Source organism: Balaenoptera borealis, assembly GCF_965194805.1.
Source record: "Balaenoptera borealis genome assembly, chromosome: X".
Taxonomy (NCBI): domain Eukaryota; kingdom Metazoa; phylum Chordata; class Mammalia; order Artiodactyla; family Balaenopteridae; genus Balaenoptera; species Balaenoptera borealis.
The window spans coordinates 100485019-100502195 of NC_138881.1; the positions used below are offsets into that span (position 1 = coordinate 100485019).

General features: G+C 37.0%; 1 protein-coding gene across 6 annotated transcripts in view; it reads right to left on the reverse strand.

The window, feature by feature from the left end:
• UPF3B (UPF3B regulator of nonsense mediated mRNA decay) overlaps nt 1–17177 on the reverse strand; it is a 42198-nt gene that overhangs the window by 17871 nt on the left and 7150 nt on the right. For 4 of the 6 annotated variants that reach the window (XM_082377302.1, XM_082377301.1, XM_082377299.1 and 1 more), the window contains one exon: nt 9059–9139. The exons of the other annotated variants lie outside the window; for them this stretch is intronic. In XM_082377302.1, the coding sequence (XP_082233428.1) occupies nt 9059–9117 (59 nt within the window). In that variant the 5' untranslated portion in view covers nt 9118–9139. Of the gene's footprint in view, nt 1–9058; nt 9140–17177 lie in introns of those variants that run through there. 6 annotated transcript variants of the gene reach the window in all.

The following is a 17177-nucleotide window of genomic DNA, read 5'->3' on the forward strand; positions in this document are numbered from 1 at the left end:
TTAAAATTACCTTTCTCTTAAAAAAAGAAAAAAAGAAAAATATTGCTCTAAATGATAGAGCGTTTGTATTTCATAAACTCTAAGATACCATCGAATCTAAAACCATTATTTTATATACAAAGAAAGAAAAAAAATGCTGCCAATTGAACTATGACACACTATCAATTTTAAGATGTATCTTGATTTCAGAGGTGTTAAAATGTGAAAAAAAGTGTTAGTATCAATTGAACATATTATATCTCTATTATGTACAATTAAGGAAAAAGGAAGTGAAGTGGGAGAGAAGGGCAAATGATAAGCCAGAGAGAAACACAGACACCCACAGCAGGCAGGAACCAAGTTAAGGATGCAATAGAAACCCAAGGCAGAAAGCTGGCTCAGGGCCAAGGACCCATTTTTGCTGACGTCTAGAATATATTACCCAGACTCCATTCTTAAATTTTCTCACTTCTGTTGCCAAGCATATGCTTGTGTTCCTAATTCCTGTTGCCAAGGCTATTTCCCTGTATTTGGGATCTGTTACTCACTCTTGCCTCCAGCACCTGCCCACTTGTACAAGCCTAGCTTAAGTATCTGCCTCTGAACTCCTACTTAGCTTTGCATTTACATCTTGGTGTATGCCTGTTTTGGAGTGCTTGCTAGCTTTAAACAACTGCTGTATTTCAGTCATCAGAGTTGGGTGTTCCAGGGCTCAGTCCTTAGACCCCTTTTCTATCTACACTCACTCCTCTGTTAGTCTCATCTGTTCTTGTGGATTTTCTCTCTTTGCTGACAACTCCAAAATTTATATCACCAGTCCATACCTCTCCTCTGAATTCCAGACATATATCCAACTGCCTACTTTGACATCTCCACTTAGATGTCTAACACATTCAGATTCTCTGAACATGTCCAAAACTGAACACCTGATCTCTCCTCACACCGCCTGTATTAGTTTCCTATTACTGCTGCAACAAATTACCACAAATTTTTTGGGTTAAAATAACACAAATTTATTATCTTACAGTTCTGTAGGTTAAAAGTCCAACAGAGGTCTCACTGGACTAAAACTGAGGTGATGGCAGGACTGAGTTCCTTCCTGGAGGCTCTAGGAGAGAATCTAGTTCCTTGTCTTTTCCAGATTCTTGAGGTTGCTCATATTCCTCAGCTTGTGGCCCTTCCCTCCATCTTCAAAGCCAATAATATAGCATCTCTCGGGACTTCCCTGGTGGTCCAGTGGCTAAGACTCCGTGCTCCCAATGTAGGGGGCCTGGGTTCGATCCCTGGTCAGGGAATTAGATCCCACATGCAGCAACTAAAGATCCCACATGCTGCAACTAAGACCCAGCATAGCCAAATAAATAAATAAATATATATATATAAAAAAAAAAACATAGCATCTCTCTCTGACCATGCTTCATCTATGTCTCTTTCACTCTCTCTTCTGCTTCCCCCTTCCACTTTTAAGGACCCCTGTGACTACGTTGTGCCCACCTGGATAATCCAGGATACTCTCCCTATGTTAAAGTCAGCTGATTAGCAACCTTAATTCCCATTGCCATATAATGTAACATAGTCACAGGTTCTGGGGATTAGGGTGTAGACAATTTAAGGGGGCATTATTTTGCCTACCACACACTGTAAAGTTTCTTTTTTTTTTTTAAAGGGAATTTCATTTTCATTCATTTATTTATTTTTGGCTGCGTTGGGTCTTAGTTGCTGCGCGCGGGCTTTCTTTAGTTGTAGCAAGCAGGGGCTACTCTTCCTTGCGGTGCGCGGGCTTCTCATTGCGTTGGCTTCTCTTGTTGTGGAGCACGGGCTCTAGGTGCGTGGGCTTCAGTAGTTGTGGCACGTGGGCTCAGTAGTTGTGGTGCACGGGCTTAGTTGCTCTGCAGCATGTGGGATCTTCCCGGACCAGGGCTCGAACCCATGTCCGCTGCGTTGGGAGGTGGATTCTTAACCACTGCGCCACCAGGGAAGCCCTGTGAAGTTTCATTTTTTTTTTTTATAAATTTATTTATTTATTTATTTTTGGCTGTGTTGGGTCTTCGTTTCTGTGTGAGGGCTTTCTCCAGTTGCGGCAAGCGGGGCCCACTCTTCATCGTGGTGCGTGGGCCTCTCACTATCGCGGCCTCTCTTGTGGCAGAGCACAGGCTCCAGACGAGCAGGCTCAGTAATTGTGGCTCACGGGCCTAGTTGCTCCGCGGCATGTGGGATCTTCCCAGACCAGGGCTCGAACCCGTGTCCCCTGCATTGGCAGGCGGATTCTCAACCACTGCACCACCAGGGAAGCCCTGAAGTTTCTTTTTAATTAAAATTTTAAAGTACAACACGTACAGATAAGTGCACAAATAATAAACATATAGCTTGATGAATTTTCACAGAGTGAATACACTCACGTAACCAGCACTGAGATCAAGAAGTAGAACATTGCCAGCATTCCAGATGCCCTCTTGGTGTTCCTGCTCAGTCACTTCCCCCACCAAGAATACCACCATCCTAACTTCTAACACCAATGATTAGTTTTGCTTGTTTTAAACTTTATGTAAATTGAATCACACAGCATGTATTCTTTTATGTCGAGTTTCCTTCTCTCAACTTTTATTTGTTTATTTATTTAGGCTGCACCATGCAGCTTGTGGGATCTCAGTTCTCTGACCAGGGATTGAACTCGGGCCACGGCAGTGAAAGCCCAGAACCCTAACCACTAGGCCGTCAGGGAACTCCCTCTCTCAACTTTTATGACTATGAGATTCATTTATGTTGTCGTATGTAGCTTTGAATTGTTCATTCTCATTGCTGTATAATATTCCATTGAATGAATCTACCACAGTTTATTTATCCATTCCAATATTTGGGGTGCTGCTCTGAACATTCTAGTATGTGTTGTTTGGTGATCGTATGTATTCATTTACGTTGGATACATACCTAGGAGTGGAATTGCTGGATCCCAGAGTAAGCATATGCTCCACTCTATTAGATACTGCCAAAGAGTTTTCCAAGAGGTTGTACCAATTTACACTCTTACCAACAGTGTGTGAGAGTCCCAATTGCTTCACACCCTTCCCAACACTTGCTAATGTCTGGTGGGTGTGTAGTGGTTGCTCATTGTAGTTTTACTTTGCATTTTTCTGATGATTAGTGCAGTAGAACACCTTTTCATATGTTTATTTTTTACTGTATGCCTTTTTAACCTTTTGGTTATTGCACCATGTTAATATACTATTTATTCCAAAGCAAAATAAAAAAAACAAAACCAAGGTGCGGGGGTGTTACGGCTCCTTTTCACCAGTTAAGGGGGCGAGTAAAGGAGAGAGAGAGAGAGAGAGAGAGAGAGAAACTCTCCTCAAAGTTCCTTACATCATTGATTCTCAGCATTTGGTTGGGACCCCACCGTAGAAAAGCAGAAAGAAAATGTTTACACATACACAGAGAAAAACCCTTAGTTTAAAAATTCTTCCCTGGCCTTCATTGAGCAGACTGCTTTTTATAAGTTGTATTGCCCCTTTTGTATTAACTCCTTTCACAAATAAAATTCCTTGTGGGAATCATGTGGGACTGCCCGATGTTCAGCTCCACCCAGCATAATGGGCAATATAACACTAACACCCAACTTCAAGATCAAAGTTCCTTTCATTTAAACGCTGTTGTGTTTGTTGTTGTTTTTAATTAATTCTTGATCCAGAACAGCTCGGAAACTACCCAGATCCCAAGCAGACGATGAGAAAAGGAGTTGGATAATTTGTAAAGTACAAAAAAAAAAAAAATCCACATAAGTGCCTGCTGATTCTAAAGTTATCTGTAAAGGAAAGGATAACAGCTTATTTTATATATTAGCCAAGTTAAAGATATGTTTGAGAACTTTGGACTCCAATGTAAAAAGGAGGATTACATAGTATAATTATTTAAAGTACCTTCCCATTGGTCAAGGATTATAACAAAAGATGTTAACCAGCTATTCCCCATGTGTACTGATGACATAAAACAAGAGGTAATGGAAGATATGACATAAGCAATTCAGTTTCATGGGAAACAAAAGTGAATTTCTCAATTAAAAATTTTTTTTTTCAGTTTAAAATTGGTGGCTGAGGCTTGGAGGAGTGACATTAGATTCTGAGTGAGAATACCACACTTATGTAAACTTGTAAGTAAATAAAATAAGGTTTAAAATCCTGAAAATGTATAATTTTCTCAGGGGAATAAATTTACAGGGTATAAAAGTCAAACAAAAATTACAAGTTAATCATATTCTCTAATATGGACTTAGAAAGAGCCTATGTACTGAGAGTGAGATTATGTTTAGACAAAAGACTTACGGACTCACAACAACAAAAACAATCATGAAAAAAAGCTCAATTTTACCCTGTGCTGGGCACATTAGGTGTAATAACTTGTTTAGCCCTCACACCAGCCCTATGAGGTGGCTGCTATTGCTTTCACTATTTTGCAGTGGGTGAAATTAAGACATATTTTGGTGGCTCAAATCCACAATTACATGGTTAGTAAGTAATACAGGTGATTCATGAACCCAAATTACATCTCCAAGGCTGCTAGTTTTAAAAAAAACAAACCTAGAAAAAATTAGTTATCTTTTATCTTAAAAATACTGGTAAATTCTCAGATGCAACAGTAATGTTAATAAAACGATGTTTATATTATAAAAATATGAAGAGATTTTGTCAAATATTAAACAAGTACAGTAACACATTCTATAGATATAGAAGTAAAGGAAGACAATTAGAAAGGGAAATAATGAACTTATAGAAATTCAGGTTTGAGGGATTTGGAGCTATAAAAAACCCCAAAGGGGAAAAAGACATCAAAGATGAATATATAAGAAAACAAAAAAGTTATGACCAGAAGTGTTTCTTCTTTATGTATGGTAAACAGCTACTAAGCAGAAACTTCTAAGGCTAAGGGGGAAAATGGTTCAAAATTAATACTTTCCTAATTTCAAGTAGGACAATGTTCCAAAGACAAAAAAAAGCTTCCAATGTTAAAAGATCTCATAGTGTTACTGAACCAAACTTGGGTCCACTCACCCTATGCAGTCAAGCCAATCTACTGACACTGGATTGTGGTGAAGGAAAGTACAGTGTTTATTATAAGGTGCCCAACATAGGGTCAAGCAAGGAGAATAGCCAGCTCATGCTTATAAGACCCAAACTCCCTGATGGCTTTCAGGGAAGGGTTTTTAAAGACAGTGTGAGGGAGTGTGATCAGCTCATGCACAATTCTCTGATTGGTTGATGGTGAGGTAACAGAGTGATGTTTTGGGAATCTCAATCATCAACCTGCTGAGTTCCAGCCAGTCTGGGGTCTCCGTGCTGGTGGTCAGCATGCAGTTAACTTTTTCCAATTGGTGGCAGTTTTAGTATCTGCAAAACAACTCAAGGATGTAGCTCAGGATATTATCTCTAGCCCTTGAGGAGAAACGAAAGGTCCTTGACTTTGTTTTATGGATAAACTATTATTATTTTGTCTTGCTTGACTGCTTTCCTTTGTTTCTGCATTTTCTCACTTCTCTGATTAAATTTACCCTAGGGAAGGCCTAGGAGGCTAAAGCTTTTCTGCAAACAGATGCGAGGGACGTGGAGGGGTCTGTCCCAGGTAAGGCCCCTCAGGGTTCTGCTTGGTTTCAGTAGTTCATGTTTTCTCTTTATAGACGTTAGAAATCCTTTGCCTTTTGGTTGTTTCAAATACTTTAAACTGTGGTTCAGATAATCATATGAGTAATGAATAATAGTGAGTTTAAAAATGAAATCACTGATCTCTCATCTTCTAAAATGGCCCACACTCTGTGGAGTGTTTCTCCCAGGGTCATTCTTGCCTTTTGAGGCGAACCGCATTCTGTCTATGGAATGTGTTTCTCTCTAAATAAATCTACTTCTTCCCTAAAAAAAAATGATACCATTTAGAGTCACCAGCTAAGAACAGGGTATTCAAAATAGAAAAGATTTATCTTGGGAGTTCCCTGGTGGCCTAATGGTTAGGATTCCAGGCTTTCACTGCTGTGGCCTGGGTTCAGTCCCTGGTCGGGGAACTGAGATCTCAAAAGCTGTGCAGCACGGCCAAAAAAAAAAAAAGAAAAAAAATAGAAAAGATTTATCTTGATGATGTTAAGATAAATAATTTTAGATTAGTTTCTGCCACAATTTTAAAAAGTTATTTGGATTTCTTTTCCTAAATATTAAAACAGAGGATTGCTTGCCTAATTAATTCCCCAAATTCTTCCCCTACTCCACTCAGTTTCACATAGAAACAAAGGAAGGAATTATCTATTGAATTTTATTGAAGATGAGCGTTGAGTTCTCTTATAGCCACCGCCACCCACAAACACGCATGTGTGGGCACACAAGTAGAGTCAGAAAGTATCTGAGAGGGAAAATGTACAATACAATTATTTGTCTCTTCTGTCCACTCTCAATTAAAAGAGAAAAATAGACATGGAATATTGGATGGAGAAAAAACAGTTTTTTGGACCTAAGATATTCTGTTCATTTATGTGCTTTGTTTTTTTGTTGTTGTTAGTAATGTTTTATTTTTTTAATATGTGCTTTGTTATAGATTACTTTCCTCTGTACTAATTAAAAAAAAAGCTGGAGAATATTCAAGACCTTGTTAGCTAAATAAGAAACCTTAACCATCTTGAAGGCAAATTTCCAAGTAAGAGTAAATTTGACTATGCTTTTCTCTTTGTCATAAGCCATAGGGGTCCTTTCTATTGTGCCTCCCTGACATTTAGTATAAGGACTTAAGGACTCATAATATTTTGCTAAAGAACCTGTCTTTACCCATCCTGTGTTAGGCATGTATTAGCTCCAATAGCTTGTAAAACATGTTTTGGAGAATTTCATGATGTCATAAATATGTCTATTGTAGAAAATAGTTCCAGCTCACAAACTGTATATGTTATTAATCACTCAAGTCATGGCAGACTGATAAACCACAAGTAAATAACAGTAGTGCTTCTAATAAGATTTACTCACAATGCCACATCTTGTTCTTGCATATACGTCCCCTTATCCCATTTAGTTTTATTTCTTTCATTTAATCCTAAGTCGGTGTTAACATTATTATGACTATATAAATGTTGTTCCTAGCTGAGACATATACCATTATTATGCTTCCTTTCATATATGACATTTTGTTTTTCCTGGAGTTATTAATTACTTTGGTTATTTTATTTTATTTTTTTGGCCACGCCCTGCGGCTTGTGGGATCCTAGCTCCCCGACCAGGGATTGAACCCGCACCCTCAGCAGTGAAAGTGCGGAATCCCAACCACTGGACTGCCAGGGAATTCCTATTTTGGTTAGTTAGTTTGACTGATTTGTTTCCTTGTATTACCTATTACTAATTTTTCTGCCAAACCCTTCCAGAGATGTAAAGCCATACTCCATAAGGTCAAACAAATCAGGTAATCTACTAGTTTTTGTTTTTGTTTTCTATTTGGAGACATATTTCCTCCTGTCATCTACCCTTCTACTCCTGTAAGGATTGTTTGATCTTTAGGCCTGCTACACAGATGTTTTCCTGGGACTTCATTTTGCCTTTCTTGGATTCCCCTGTCTACTGGATGTCATTCTGTTTTTGACTATTTGGGTTGTTTCCAATTTTTGGCTATTATGTACATTTTTGTACATGATTCTTCACACAAGGATTTCTGTTGAGTGTATACCTAAGAGTGGAATTGCTGGGTCATAGGTTGTGCATATGGTGAATTTGTGAAATTGGATGGAAAAAAATCCCATCTTTATTTTCACTAACCATTAAATGAAATTTAGCATTTCCTTCAATTATGAATGTAGACAACAAACCATAGCAATATTAGCAGTACTTGTGAGTTTGACTGATAGAAATCATAGATCTTTTCCTAGCACATTACAGTTGTTGCACGTAACATGAAATACTGTTTATGCTGATGCCTTCAGTTCCTGAACTTTTCTGGGTTTCTGCAGCACAAACTGGCTTATTTCCTGTTGGCTTTCCCCATGCATGTACTTAGTCTCATAATTCCTCCATTCAGCTAAGCAAGTTTTATGTCCTTGTGGGTCCATATCTTTTATCCATTATCATTTTAGTGGGATTTCAGAGTGTTGTGGAGATGAAAACATGTTTCCAAAGTGTTCTATATGGCTTTAAATTTAAATCAGATCTGTAGTTATATCTTTTTTCAATATTATTTATGTATACCTTTAATCTTTTTAATAGGTCAATCTTTTTTTAAATTATATTTATTTGTTTTTTAAAAGTTATTTTTGGCTGAGTCGGGTCTTAGTTGCAGCACTCGGGATCTTTCGTTGCGGAGCACGGGCTTCTCCCTAGTTGTGGCATGCGGGCTTGGTAGTTGCAGCATGCTGGCTTAGTTGCCCCGTGGCATGTGGGATCTTAGTTCCCAGATCAGAGATCGAACCTGCGTCCCCTGAATTGGGAGGTGGATTCTTAACCACTGGACCACTAGGGAAGTCCCAGTAGGTCAATCTTGATAGAGGTATGTCTGTTACATTAGTCTTTTCAAAGAACCAGCTTTTGGTTTTGTTGATGATCCCCATTTTTTGGGGGTGTTTGTTTTATTAATTTTGCTCTTTTTTATTATTTTTTCCCTCTATCTTAGGGATGTTCTGCTCTTTCTCTAGCTTCATGAATTGAATGCTTTATGCATTAATTTGGAATATTTTTAGAGGTGCACTTAACACTAAATTTTCTTCATGATTCCATTTTAGATGCCTCTCCCATGTTTTTTATATGTATTTTATTGTTATTCAGTTTTAACTTTTTCATGATTTTCATTAGGATGTTCTCATTAACTCGTTGGCTATTTAGGGTTGTGTTTTTAGTTTTTAGATGTATGTTTTTGCTGTCTTTTTAGTATTGATTTAAAATTTCAACATGCATGTTTAATTTTTAATGAGTTTAGAGTTGATAGATGGAGTTTCCAGTGCTTTAACTCCAGTCCTTCCAATCACACCATCCACTTTTCTGTTATGGTTGTAAGGTATTTGGGTTTCATTTTTTTAACCTCCCCTTTTTATATTAACAGTTAGTACATATTTAGATTTTACAAAGTCTTTACTCACCATTTCTTTTTGTTTGTTCTCCTTTTTGGGTTCAATTTCCTTCTTGCAAAAATCTTCATTTTAATAGTTGTCAGTGAGGGTCTGTGAATAAATAGTAAATGCCCACAAGCTTTATATATCTAAAAATGCTGTTATTTCTCTTTCATTCTCAAATGAAAATTTAGCTGGATACATTTAACCAAGTACCTCACCTTTGCTCCAGTGTCACATTCTTAATGAGGTGACCCTGACAACCCTTTAATAACTTTCAAACCATTTCCTGCCCCAGGCAGTATCAATTCCCTTACTTGTTTTTACCTATTACATAATTCACCTATTTGTCTATTGTTTATTTCCTGTCTCTCCCCACTAGAATGTCAATTCCATGAGGGCATGGATTTCTGTCTATTTCATTCACTATGTATCCCAAGCGTTTAGAAAAATACCTGGCAAGTAGAAGGTGCAGAGTTTTTAAAAAATAAATTCATTGCACTTGCTGAGTTTGTTGAATGAATGTAGAATTCCTGATTGACTTATTTTCTTCAGCACTTTGAAGATATTATTTTATCACCTTATTCTATCATCTCTGGTATCTTTTTTTTTTTGAGAAGTCTGTAGTTATTCTTTTGTTACTTTTTGGGTACTCTACCTCTCTTATCTTTTAAGATTTTCTCTGTTTTTGATGCTCTGCAATTTTACTACAACATGTCAGATGTGGATTTGTTATTATTTATCTTGCTAAGTACTTAAGGTTGCTCCTTTAGCTTGAAGATTTACTTTATTTCTAAAAATTTCTCAATTGTTATCTCTTCAAATATTGTCTGTTTCCCATTCTCTCCTTCTTGACTCCCTATTAGATGTGTGTTAGAATGTCTCATTCCCCCTACCACGTAACCAGGTTTTCCTTTTTTTTTCATTGGTTTACTGTGTTGGGTTCCAGGTCATTTCTTCAGATATGTATTCCAATTCAGTGATTCTTTCCTTGACTGTGTCTAGTCCATAATTTTTAAACTTTGTTCAAAATTTAATGATATTTGTTTAGTTGTTACAACCAGGAGAGTGCTACTGGCATCTAGTGGGTAGAAGACAGATATGCTGATAAAATTTCTATTTGTATATTTTTCAAACCCATCTTTTTTAATGCTTTAACATGTTTTTTGTATCCAAATTTCCTCTTCTCATAAGGATACTGCTCAATGGTAAGTAGACTTATCATGGCGATCATTTTGAAATGTATATAAATATTGAATCACTATGTTGTATACCAGCGACTAACATAGTGTTGTAGGTCAATTATACTTCAAAAACAAATTCATAGAAAAAGAGATCAGATTTGTGGTTACCAGAGTTGGGGGGGGGAGTTGGATGAAAGTAGTCTAAAGCTACTGGAAAAAACACATACAATGTAAGAACTGTGAGTTGAGTCTATTCCGTGTCTTACTGAGGACTGTAGCCCAGGAGACAGCCCCTCAGATAGCTCTGAGAAACAGTTCCAAAGAGGTAGGGGAAGAGCCAGTATATATAGTGCAGTCAAGATCTCGGTAAAGGTTTACTGCTCATGGGGATCAAATATCTCAGTCAATGATTTTAGTACTTTTCTAAGTATGGGAAGGTGCGAGCATATGGTGTCATTGAAATTTTTCCTTACATATGCATTTTAACTATCCAGGGGCCCATATATCCAAAACACACAATGCTTCAGCCTGAATTCCTTTCAGGGTGTCCTTGTAGGTCAGTGACTGCAGTGGCCAATGACTTGATCCTTGTAGAACTGGAATGGCAGGCCACATTCTCTGTTTACAGTATAAACTTCCAGTTATAAGATAAATAAGTACTAGGGATGTAATGTACAACATGATAAATATAATTAGCACTGCTGTGTGTTATATATGAAAGTTGTTAAGAGAGTAAATCCTAAGAGTTCTCATCACAAGGAAAAAATTTTTTTCTATTTCTTTAAATTTGTATCTATATGAAATGATGGATGTTCACTAAACTTATTGTGGTCATCATTTCATGATGTATGTAAGTCACATCATTATGCTGTATACCTTAAACTTACACAGTGCTGTATATCATTTATATCTCAATAATACTGGAAGAAAAAAAATTAGGACACCACTCAGATTAGATTAGGGCCCACCCTAACAGTCTTGTTTTAACTTAGTCACCTTTTTTTTTTAAGTTTTAATGCTTTTTTGAATTTTATTTTATTTTTATACAGCAGGTTCTTATTAGTTATCTATTTTATACATATTAGTGTATATATGTCAATCCCAGTCTCCCAATTCATCCCACTGAGTTTTAATTTTTAATTTTTTTTACAGTAGGTCTTTGTTGTTTATCTGTTTTATTTTTATTATTTTTTTATTTTTAAAAATAATTTATTAATTTATTATTTATTTTTGGTTGCATTGTGTCTTTGTTGCTGTGCACAGGCTTTCTCTAGTTGCGGCGAGCAGGGGCTACTCTTCGTTGTGGTGCACAGGCTTCTTATTGCAGTGGCTTCTCTTGTTGCAGAGCACGGACTCTAGGTGCGCGGGCTTCAGTAGCTGTGGCTCGCGGGCTCTAGAGCGCAGGCTCGGTAGTTGTGGCGCACGGGCCTAGTTGCTCCGCGACATGTGGGATCTTCCTGGACCAGGGCTCGAACCCATGTCTCCTGTATTGGCAGGCGGATTCTTAACCACTGCGCCACCAGGGAAGCCCTCCATGGTTATTTATTTTAAATATAGCAGTGTGCATAGGTCAATCCCAAACTCCCAATCAATTAAAAAAAAAATATTGGCATATAGTTGACTTACAATGTTGTGTTTGTTTCTGCTGTACAGCAAAGTGAATCAGTTATACGTATACATATATCCATTCTTTTTTAGATTCTTTTCCCATATAGGTCATTACAGAGTATTTTTTAAATATTTATTTATTTATTTATTTGGCTGTGCCGGGTCTTAGTTGTGGCATGCGGGATCTAGTTCCCTGACCAAGAATCGAACCCCGGCCCCCTGCGTTGGGAGCATGGAGTCTTAACCACTGGACCACCAGGGAAGTCCTGGTCATTATGGAGTATTGAGTAGAGTTTCCTGTGCTATACAGTAGGTCCTTATTAGTTATCTATTTTATATATAGTAGTGTGTAAACCTCCCAATTTATCCCTCCCCCTTAGTCACCTCTTTAAAGGCCCTATCTCCCAATATAGTCATATTCTGAGATACTGGCGGTTTCAACATACGACTTTTGGGAGGGAAACAATTCTGCCTATATAACAGGTCTCCACAGTAAATTTGAATTGGCAGAAGAAAGAATTAATAAACTTGAAGATATATCCATAGAGATTATGCAATCCAAAGAATAGAGAGAAAAAAGAATGAAGAAAAATGAAGAGCCTCAGAGAAATATGGAACACCATTATGCACACCAACATATACGTAGCAGAAGTACCAGAAAGAGAGGAGTGGGAGAAAGGAGGGAAAAAAAGATATTTGAAGAAATAATGGCTAAAAACTTTCCTGAATTTATTGAAAAACAATCTACCCATCTAGGAAGCTCAATGGACTCCAAGTAAAACAAATGCAAAAAGATCCATAAACAGACACATCATAATAAAAATGCTGAAATATAAAGACAAGGAACAAATCTCGAAAGCAGCAAAAGAAAAATGACTCATCATTTACAAGGGAATCCCAATAGGATTAAAAGCTGACTTTTTATCAGAAACAATGGAGGCCAGAAGAAAGTGGGACAATATATTCAAAGTGCTCAAAGAAAAAAAAGACAAGTCAGCTAAGAATCCTGTATTGAGCAAAGCTATCTTTCAAAAATGAAGGTGAAATAAAGACATTCCCAGGTATATAAAAACTGAGAGACTTCATTGCTAGTAGACCTACCTTACAAGAAATAGGAAGTTTTTTAGGCTGATATCAAGTGACCCCAGATATTAGTTCAAATCCATACAAAAAACCCCAAAGAACAAAGGTAAAGGTAATTGTTGGAGGAGGTCATCAAGATGTGATCGTTGGTTGACCCAAAAGCTGGACCCAGGCAATTAGAGGCTCCTTATCCCCCCACTACCCGAGTCAGTGGAATATGTATTCTACCCACCATTCCCACACTAGGTGCCATTTCAAGAATGTAGCCTTGAGAGAGTAATGCTGAATTGTTGAGACCACCTGGACTGAATATGTGACTGAACCCTGTTAAAGCCTCTATGTAAACTTTTAAGATTCTAGTGGGTGGATGCAGAGATTTACTTAGCTTGCAACCACCCAAGACAAGCCTCCTATGTAAGTTCCCTTGCTTATTAAAACTGCCACCTACAAATCTGGAGTGGTCTGCTTCTTTCATTGGTATCTCCTTACCCTCCGTGTAAGGGGGCGAATTTCAGATTTCACCTGGGGAACTCCTGAGGTTACAAACCAACAGTAGTTGTATAATTATTAAAGACAGTATAAATGCATATTTCTTCTCCTTTCTTCTCTTAACCAGTTTATATATTAACTGTAGAAAATGATATGTCTATAGTGTATTGTTGGGCCTATAACATATAGAAATGTAATATATTTTCCAATAATAGCACAAAGGAGGTGGGTGGAACAAAGATGTATTGGGCTAAGGAAATGATTCCAGATGGTAACTCAGATCTACCAGAACAAATAAAGAGAATCAAAAATGATAAAAAGGTTAATATAACAGAAGGTATAAATATATACTTGTTCTCCTTTCTTTTCTTAGCTCCTGTAAAAGTCATAAAATTATATAAAGTAATATAATAATGTATTATTAGTTTTACATTTATAGATGTAATATGTGTAACAGTAATATCACAAAAAGGGGTAAAAGGGAATAGAAGTATATAGGAATGTTTTATATCTCACTGGAAATAAATTAGTATAAATCTGAAGCTGAATTTTTTTTTTATAAAGGATATATTTCTTTTTTTAAAATTAATTAATTAATTAATTAATTTTATTTTTGGCTGCATTGGGTCTTCGTTGCTGTGCATGGGCTTTCTCTAGTTGTGGTGAGCAGGGGCTACTCTTTGTTGTGGTGAGCGGGCTTCTCATTGCAGTGGCTTCTCTTGTTGCGGAGCATGGGCTTTAGGCGCACAGGTGTCAGTAGTTGTGGCACGCAGGCTCAGTAGTTGTGGCATGCACTCTAGAGCCTGTGCTCCACAACAAGAGGAGCCACAGCAATGAGAAGCCGAAGCACGGCAGTGAAGTAGCTCATGCTTGCCGCAACTAGAGAAAGCCCGTGCACAGCAATGAAGACCCAGCACAGCCAAAAAAAAAAAGACATGAATGGTAAACCCTAGAGCTGCCATTAGGGAAATAATTCCAAAAATGTGAAAAAATCATTAAAGAAGTTAAAATGCTATATTAGAAAAATATTCACTTAATGCAAAAGAAAGCAGTAAAGTTGGAATAGAGGAACATAAATGAAAAAAAGCAAAATACAAACATACATTCAACTCTATCAACAGTAACAGTAAATGTGAATGGATTAAACAATGCAAAAGATAAAGTTTGTCACACTGGGTAAAAAAAACAAGATCCAACTGTTACTGTCTACAGGAGACATTTTTTTGGGGGAGGGGGGTGTGCCATCTTAGCTCCCCGACCAGGGATTGACCTGTGCCCCTTGCAGTGGAAGCAAGGAGTCCTAACCACTGGACCGCCAGGGAATTCCCGGGAGACACGCTTTAGAGTCAAAGATATAAATAGGCTGAAAAAGATATATCATGTAAACAGCAACCACAAGAGAGCTGAAATGGCTATACTAATATCAGATATAATAGACTTTAAAACAAAAAAAATGTTACTACAGATAAAGAGGGACATTCTATAATGATAAAGGGGTCAATCCATCGAGAAGATATAACAATTATAAAATATATGCACTTAGTAAAGGAGCACCAATATACATGAAGGAAAAACTGACAGGAATGTAGGGAGAGATGGACAATTAAATAATTTTTGAGACTTCAATACCCCATTTTCAATAATGGATAGAATAAGTAGGCAGAAGATCAACACAGAAATAGAAAAATCTAACAACGCTATAAACCAAATAGATCTAAGAGACACATCCCACTCTTAGAACCCTCCACCCAACAAGAGAATGTACATTCTTCTCAAGTGTACATGGAACATTCTCTAGAATGGACCAAATGATAGGCCATAAAACAAACCTCAATAAATTTAAAAGGACAGAAAGAATACAAAGTATGTTCTCTAGCTACAGTGGAATGAAATTAGAAGTCAATAACAGAAGAAAAACTGGAAAATTTATAAATATGTGGAAATTAAAAAACATACTCTAAAACAATCAATGAATCAAAGAAGTCAAATGGAAGATTAGAAAATACTTTGAGATGAATGAAATGAAGACACAACATACCAAAACTTATGAGATGCAGCAAAAGTAGTGCTTAGTAGGAAATTTATAGCTTTAAATCTGTACATTAAAAAAAGAAAAATCTCAAATTAATCACCTAACTTTCTACTTTAACACACTGGAAAAGTGTCTTTTCCAACTAAACCTAAAGCAAGCATAAGGAAGGGAATAATAAAGATTAGAGGGGAAATTAATGAAAGAGAGAACAGAAAAACAATAGAGAAAAATCAATGAAACCAGAGCTGGTTCTTTGAAAAGATCAATAAAATTGGTAAACTTTTAGCTAGATTGACTAAATAAATAAATAGCAAAAGAGAGAGGACTCAAATTACTAGAATCAGAAATGAACAGGGAAGTACCTGGCTGTCCAGTGGTTAGAACTTGGCACTTTCACTGCAGGGCCTGGGTTCAGTCCCTGATCGGGGAACTAAGATCCCACAAGCTGTGTGGCGTGGCCAAAAAAAGAAAAGAGGGGACATTACTGATGATCTTATAAAGATAAAAAGGATTATAAATGAATACCATGAATAACTGTAAAAGAAATTAAAGATTAAAATGAATGGAAAAACATCCTGTGTTCACTGATTAGATTAACATTAATTTTTTAAATTACTTTATTTATTTTGGCCACGTCACCATGAGGCTTGCAGGGTATTAATTCCCTGACCAGGGATTGAACCCAGACCCTCAGCAGTGAAAGTGTGGAGTCTTAACCACCGGACTGCCAGGGAATTCGCGATATTAATATTATTTAGACTGCAGTGCTCCCTAAGTTGACCTACAGATTCAATGCAATCTCTATCAAAATTCCAGCTGATTTATTTGTAGAAATTGACAAGCTGACTCAAACATTCATAAGGAATTCATAAGGAATTGCAGGAGATCCAGAATATCCAAAACAATAGGAGGGCTCACACTTCCTGTTTTCAAAACTTTCTACAAAACAACAGTAATCAAGACGTTGTGGTACTGGCATAAAAATAGATATATAGATAAATGGAATGGAATTGAGAGTCCAGAAACAAGCCCATCTGTCTATGGTCAACTGATATTTTTACAAGACTGACAAGAACATTCAATGGTCTTTTCAACAAATGGTGCTACGTCACTGGATAGCCACAGGCCAAAGAATGAAACCAAACCCTTATCTCATGCCATACACAAAAATGAACTCAAATTGGATCAAAAACCTAAATGTAAGAGCTAAAACTATAAAACTCTTGGAAACATAGGGGTAAATCTCTATGACTTCAGATTTATTTATCAGATTTATGTATTCTCAGATGTGATGCCAAAAGCATGAATAACAAAAGAAAAATGGTTAAATTGCACTTAATCAAAATTAAAACCTTCTGTGCTTCAAAGAATACCAACAAGAAAGTAAAAAGACAACCCACAGATTGGGAGAAAATATTTGCAAATTATATATCTGATATGGGCCTGGTATCCAGAATACATAAAGAACTCTTACAACTGAACAACCCAAAGTCAAAAAACCCAATTAAAAAATGGGTAAAGGACTTGAATAGACATTTCTCCAAAGATGACATACAGATGGCTAACAAGCACATGTAAAGATGGTCGTCATTAGTCATTAGGGAAGTACAAATCCAAGCCATGATGAGATACCACTTCACAGCTACTAGGATTGCTATTAAAAAAAAAGGGAAATAAGTGCTGGTGATGTGGAGAAATTGGAGCCCTCTTACATTGCTGGCAGGAATATAAAATGGCACAGCTGCTGTGGAAA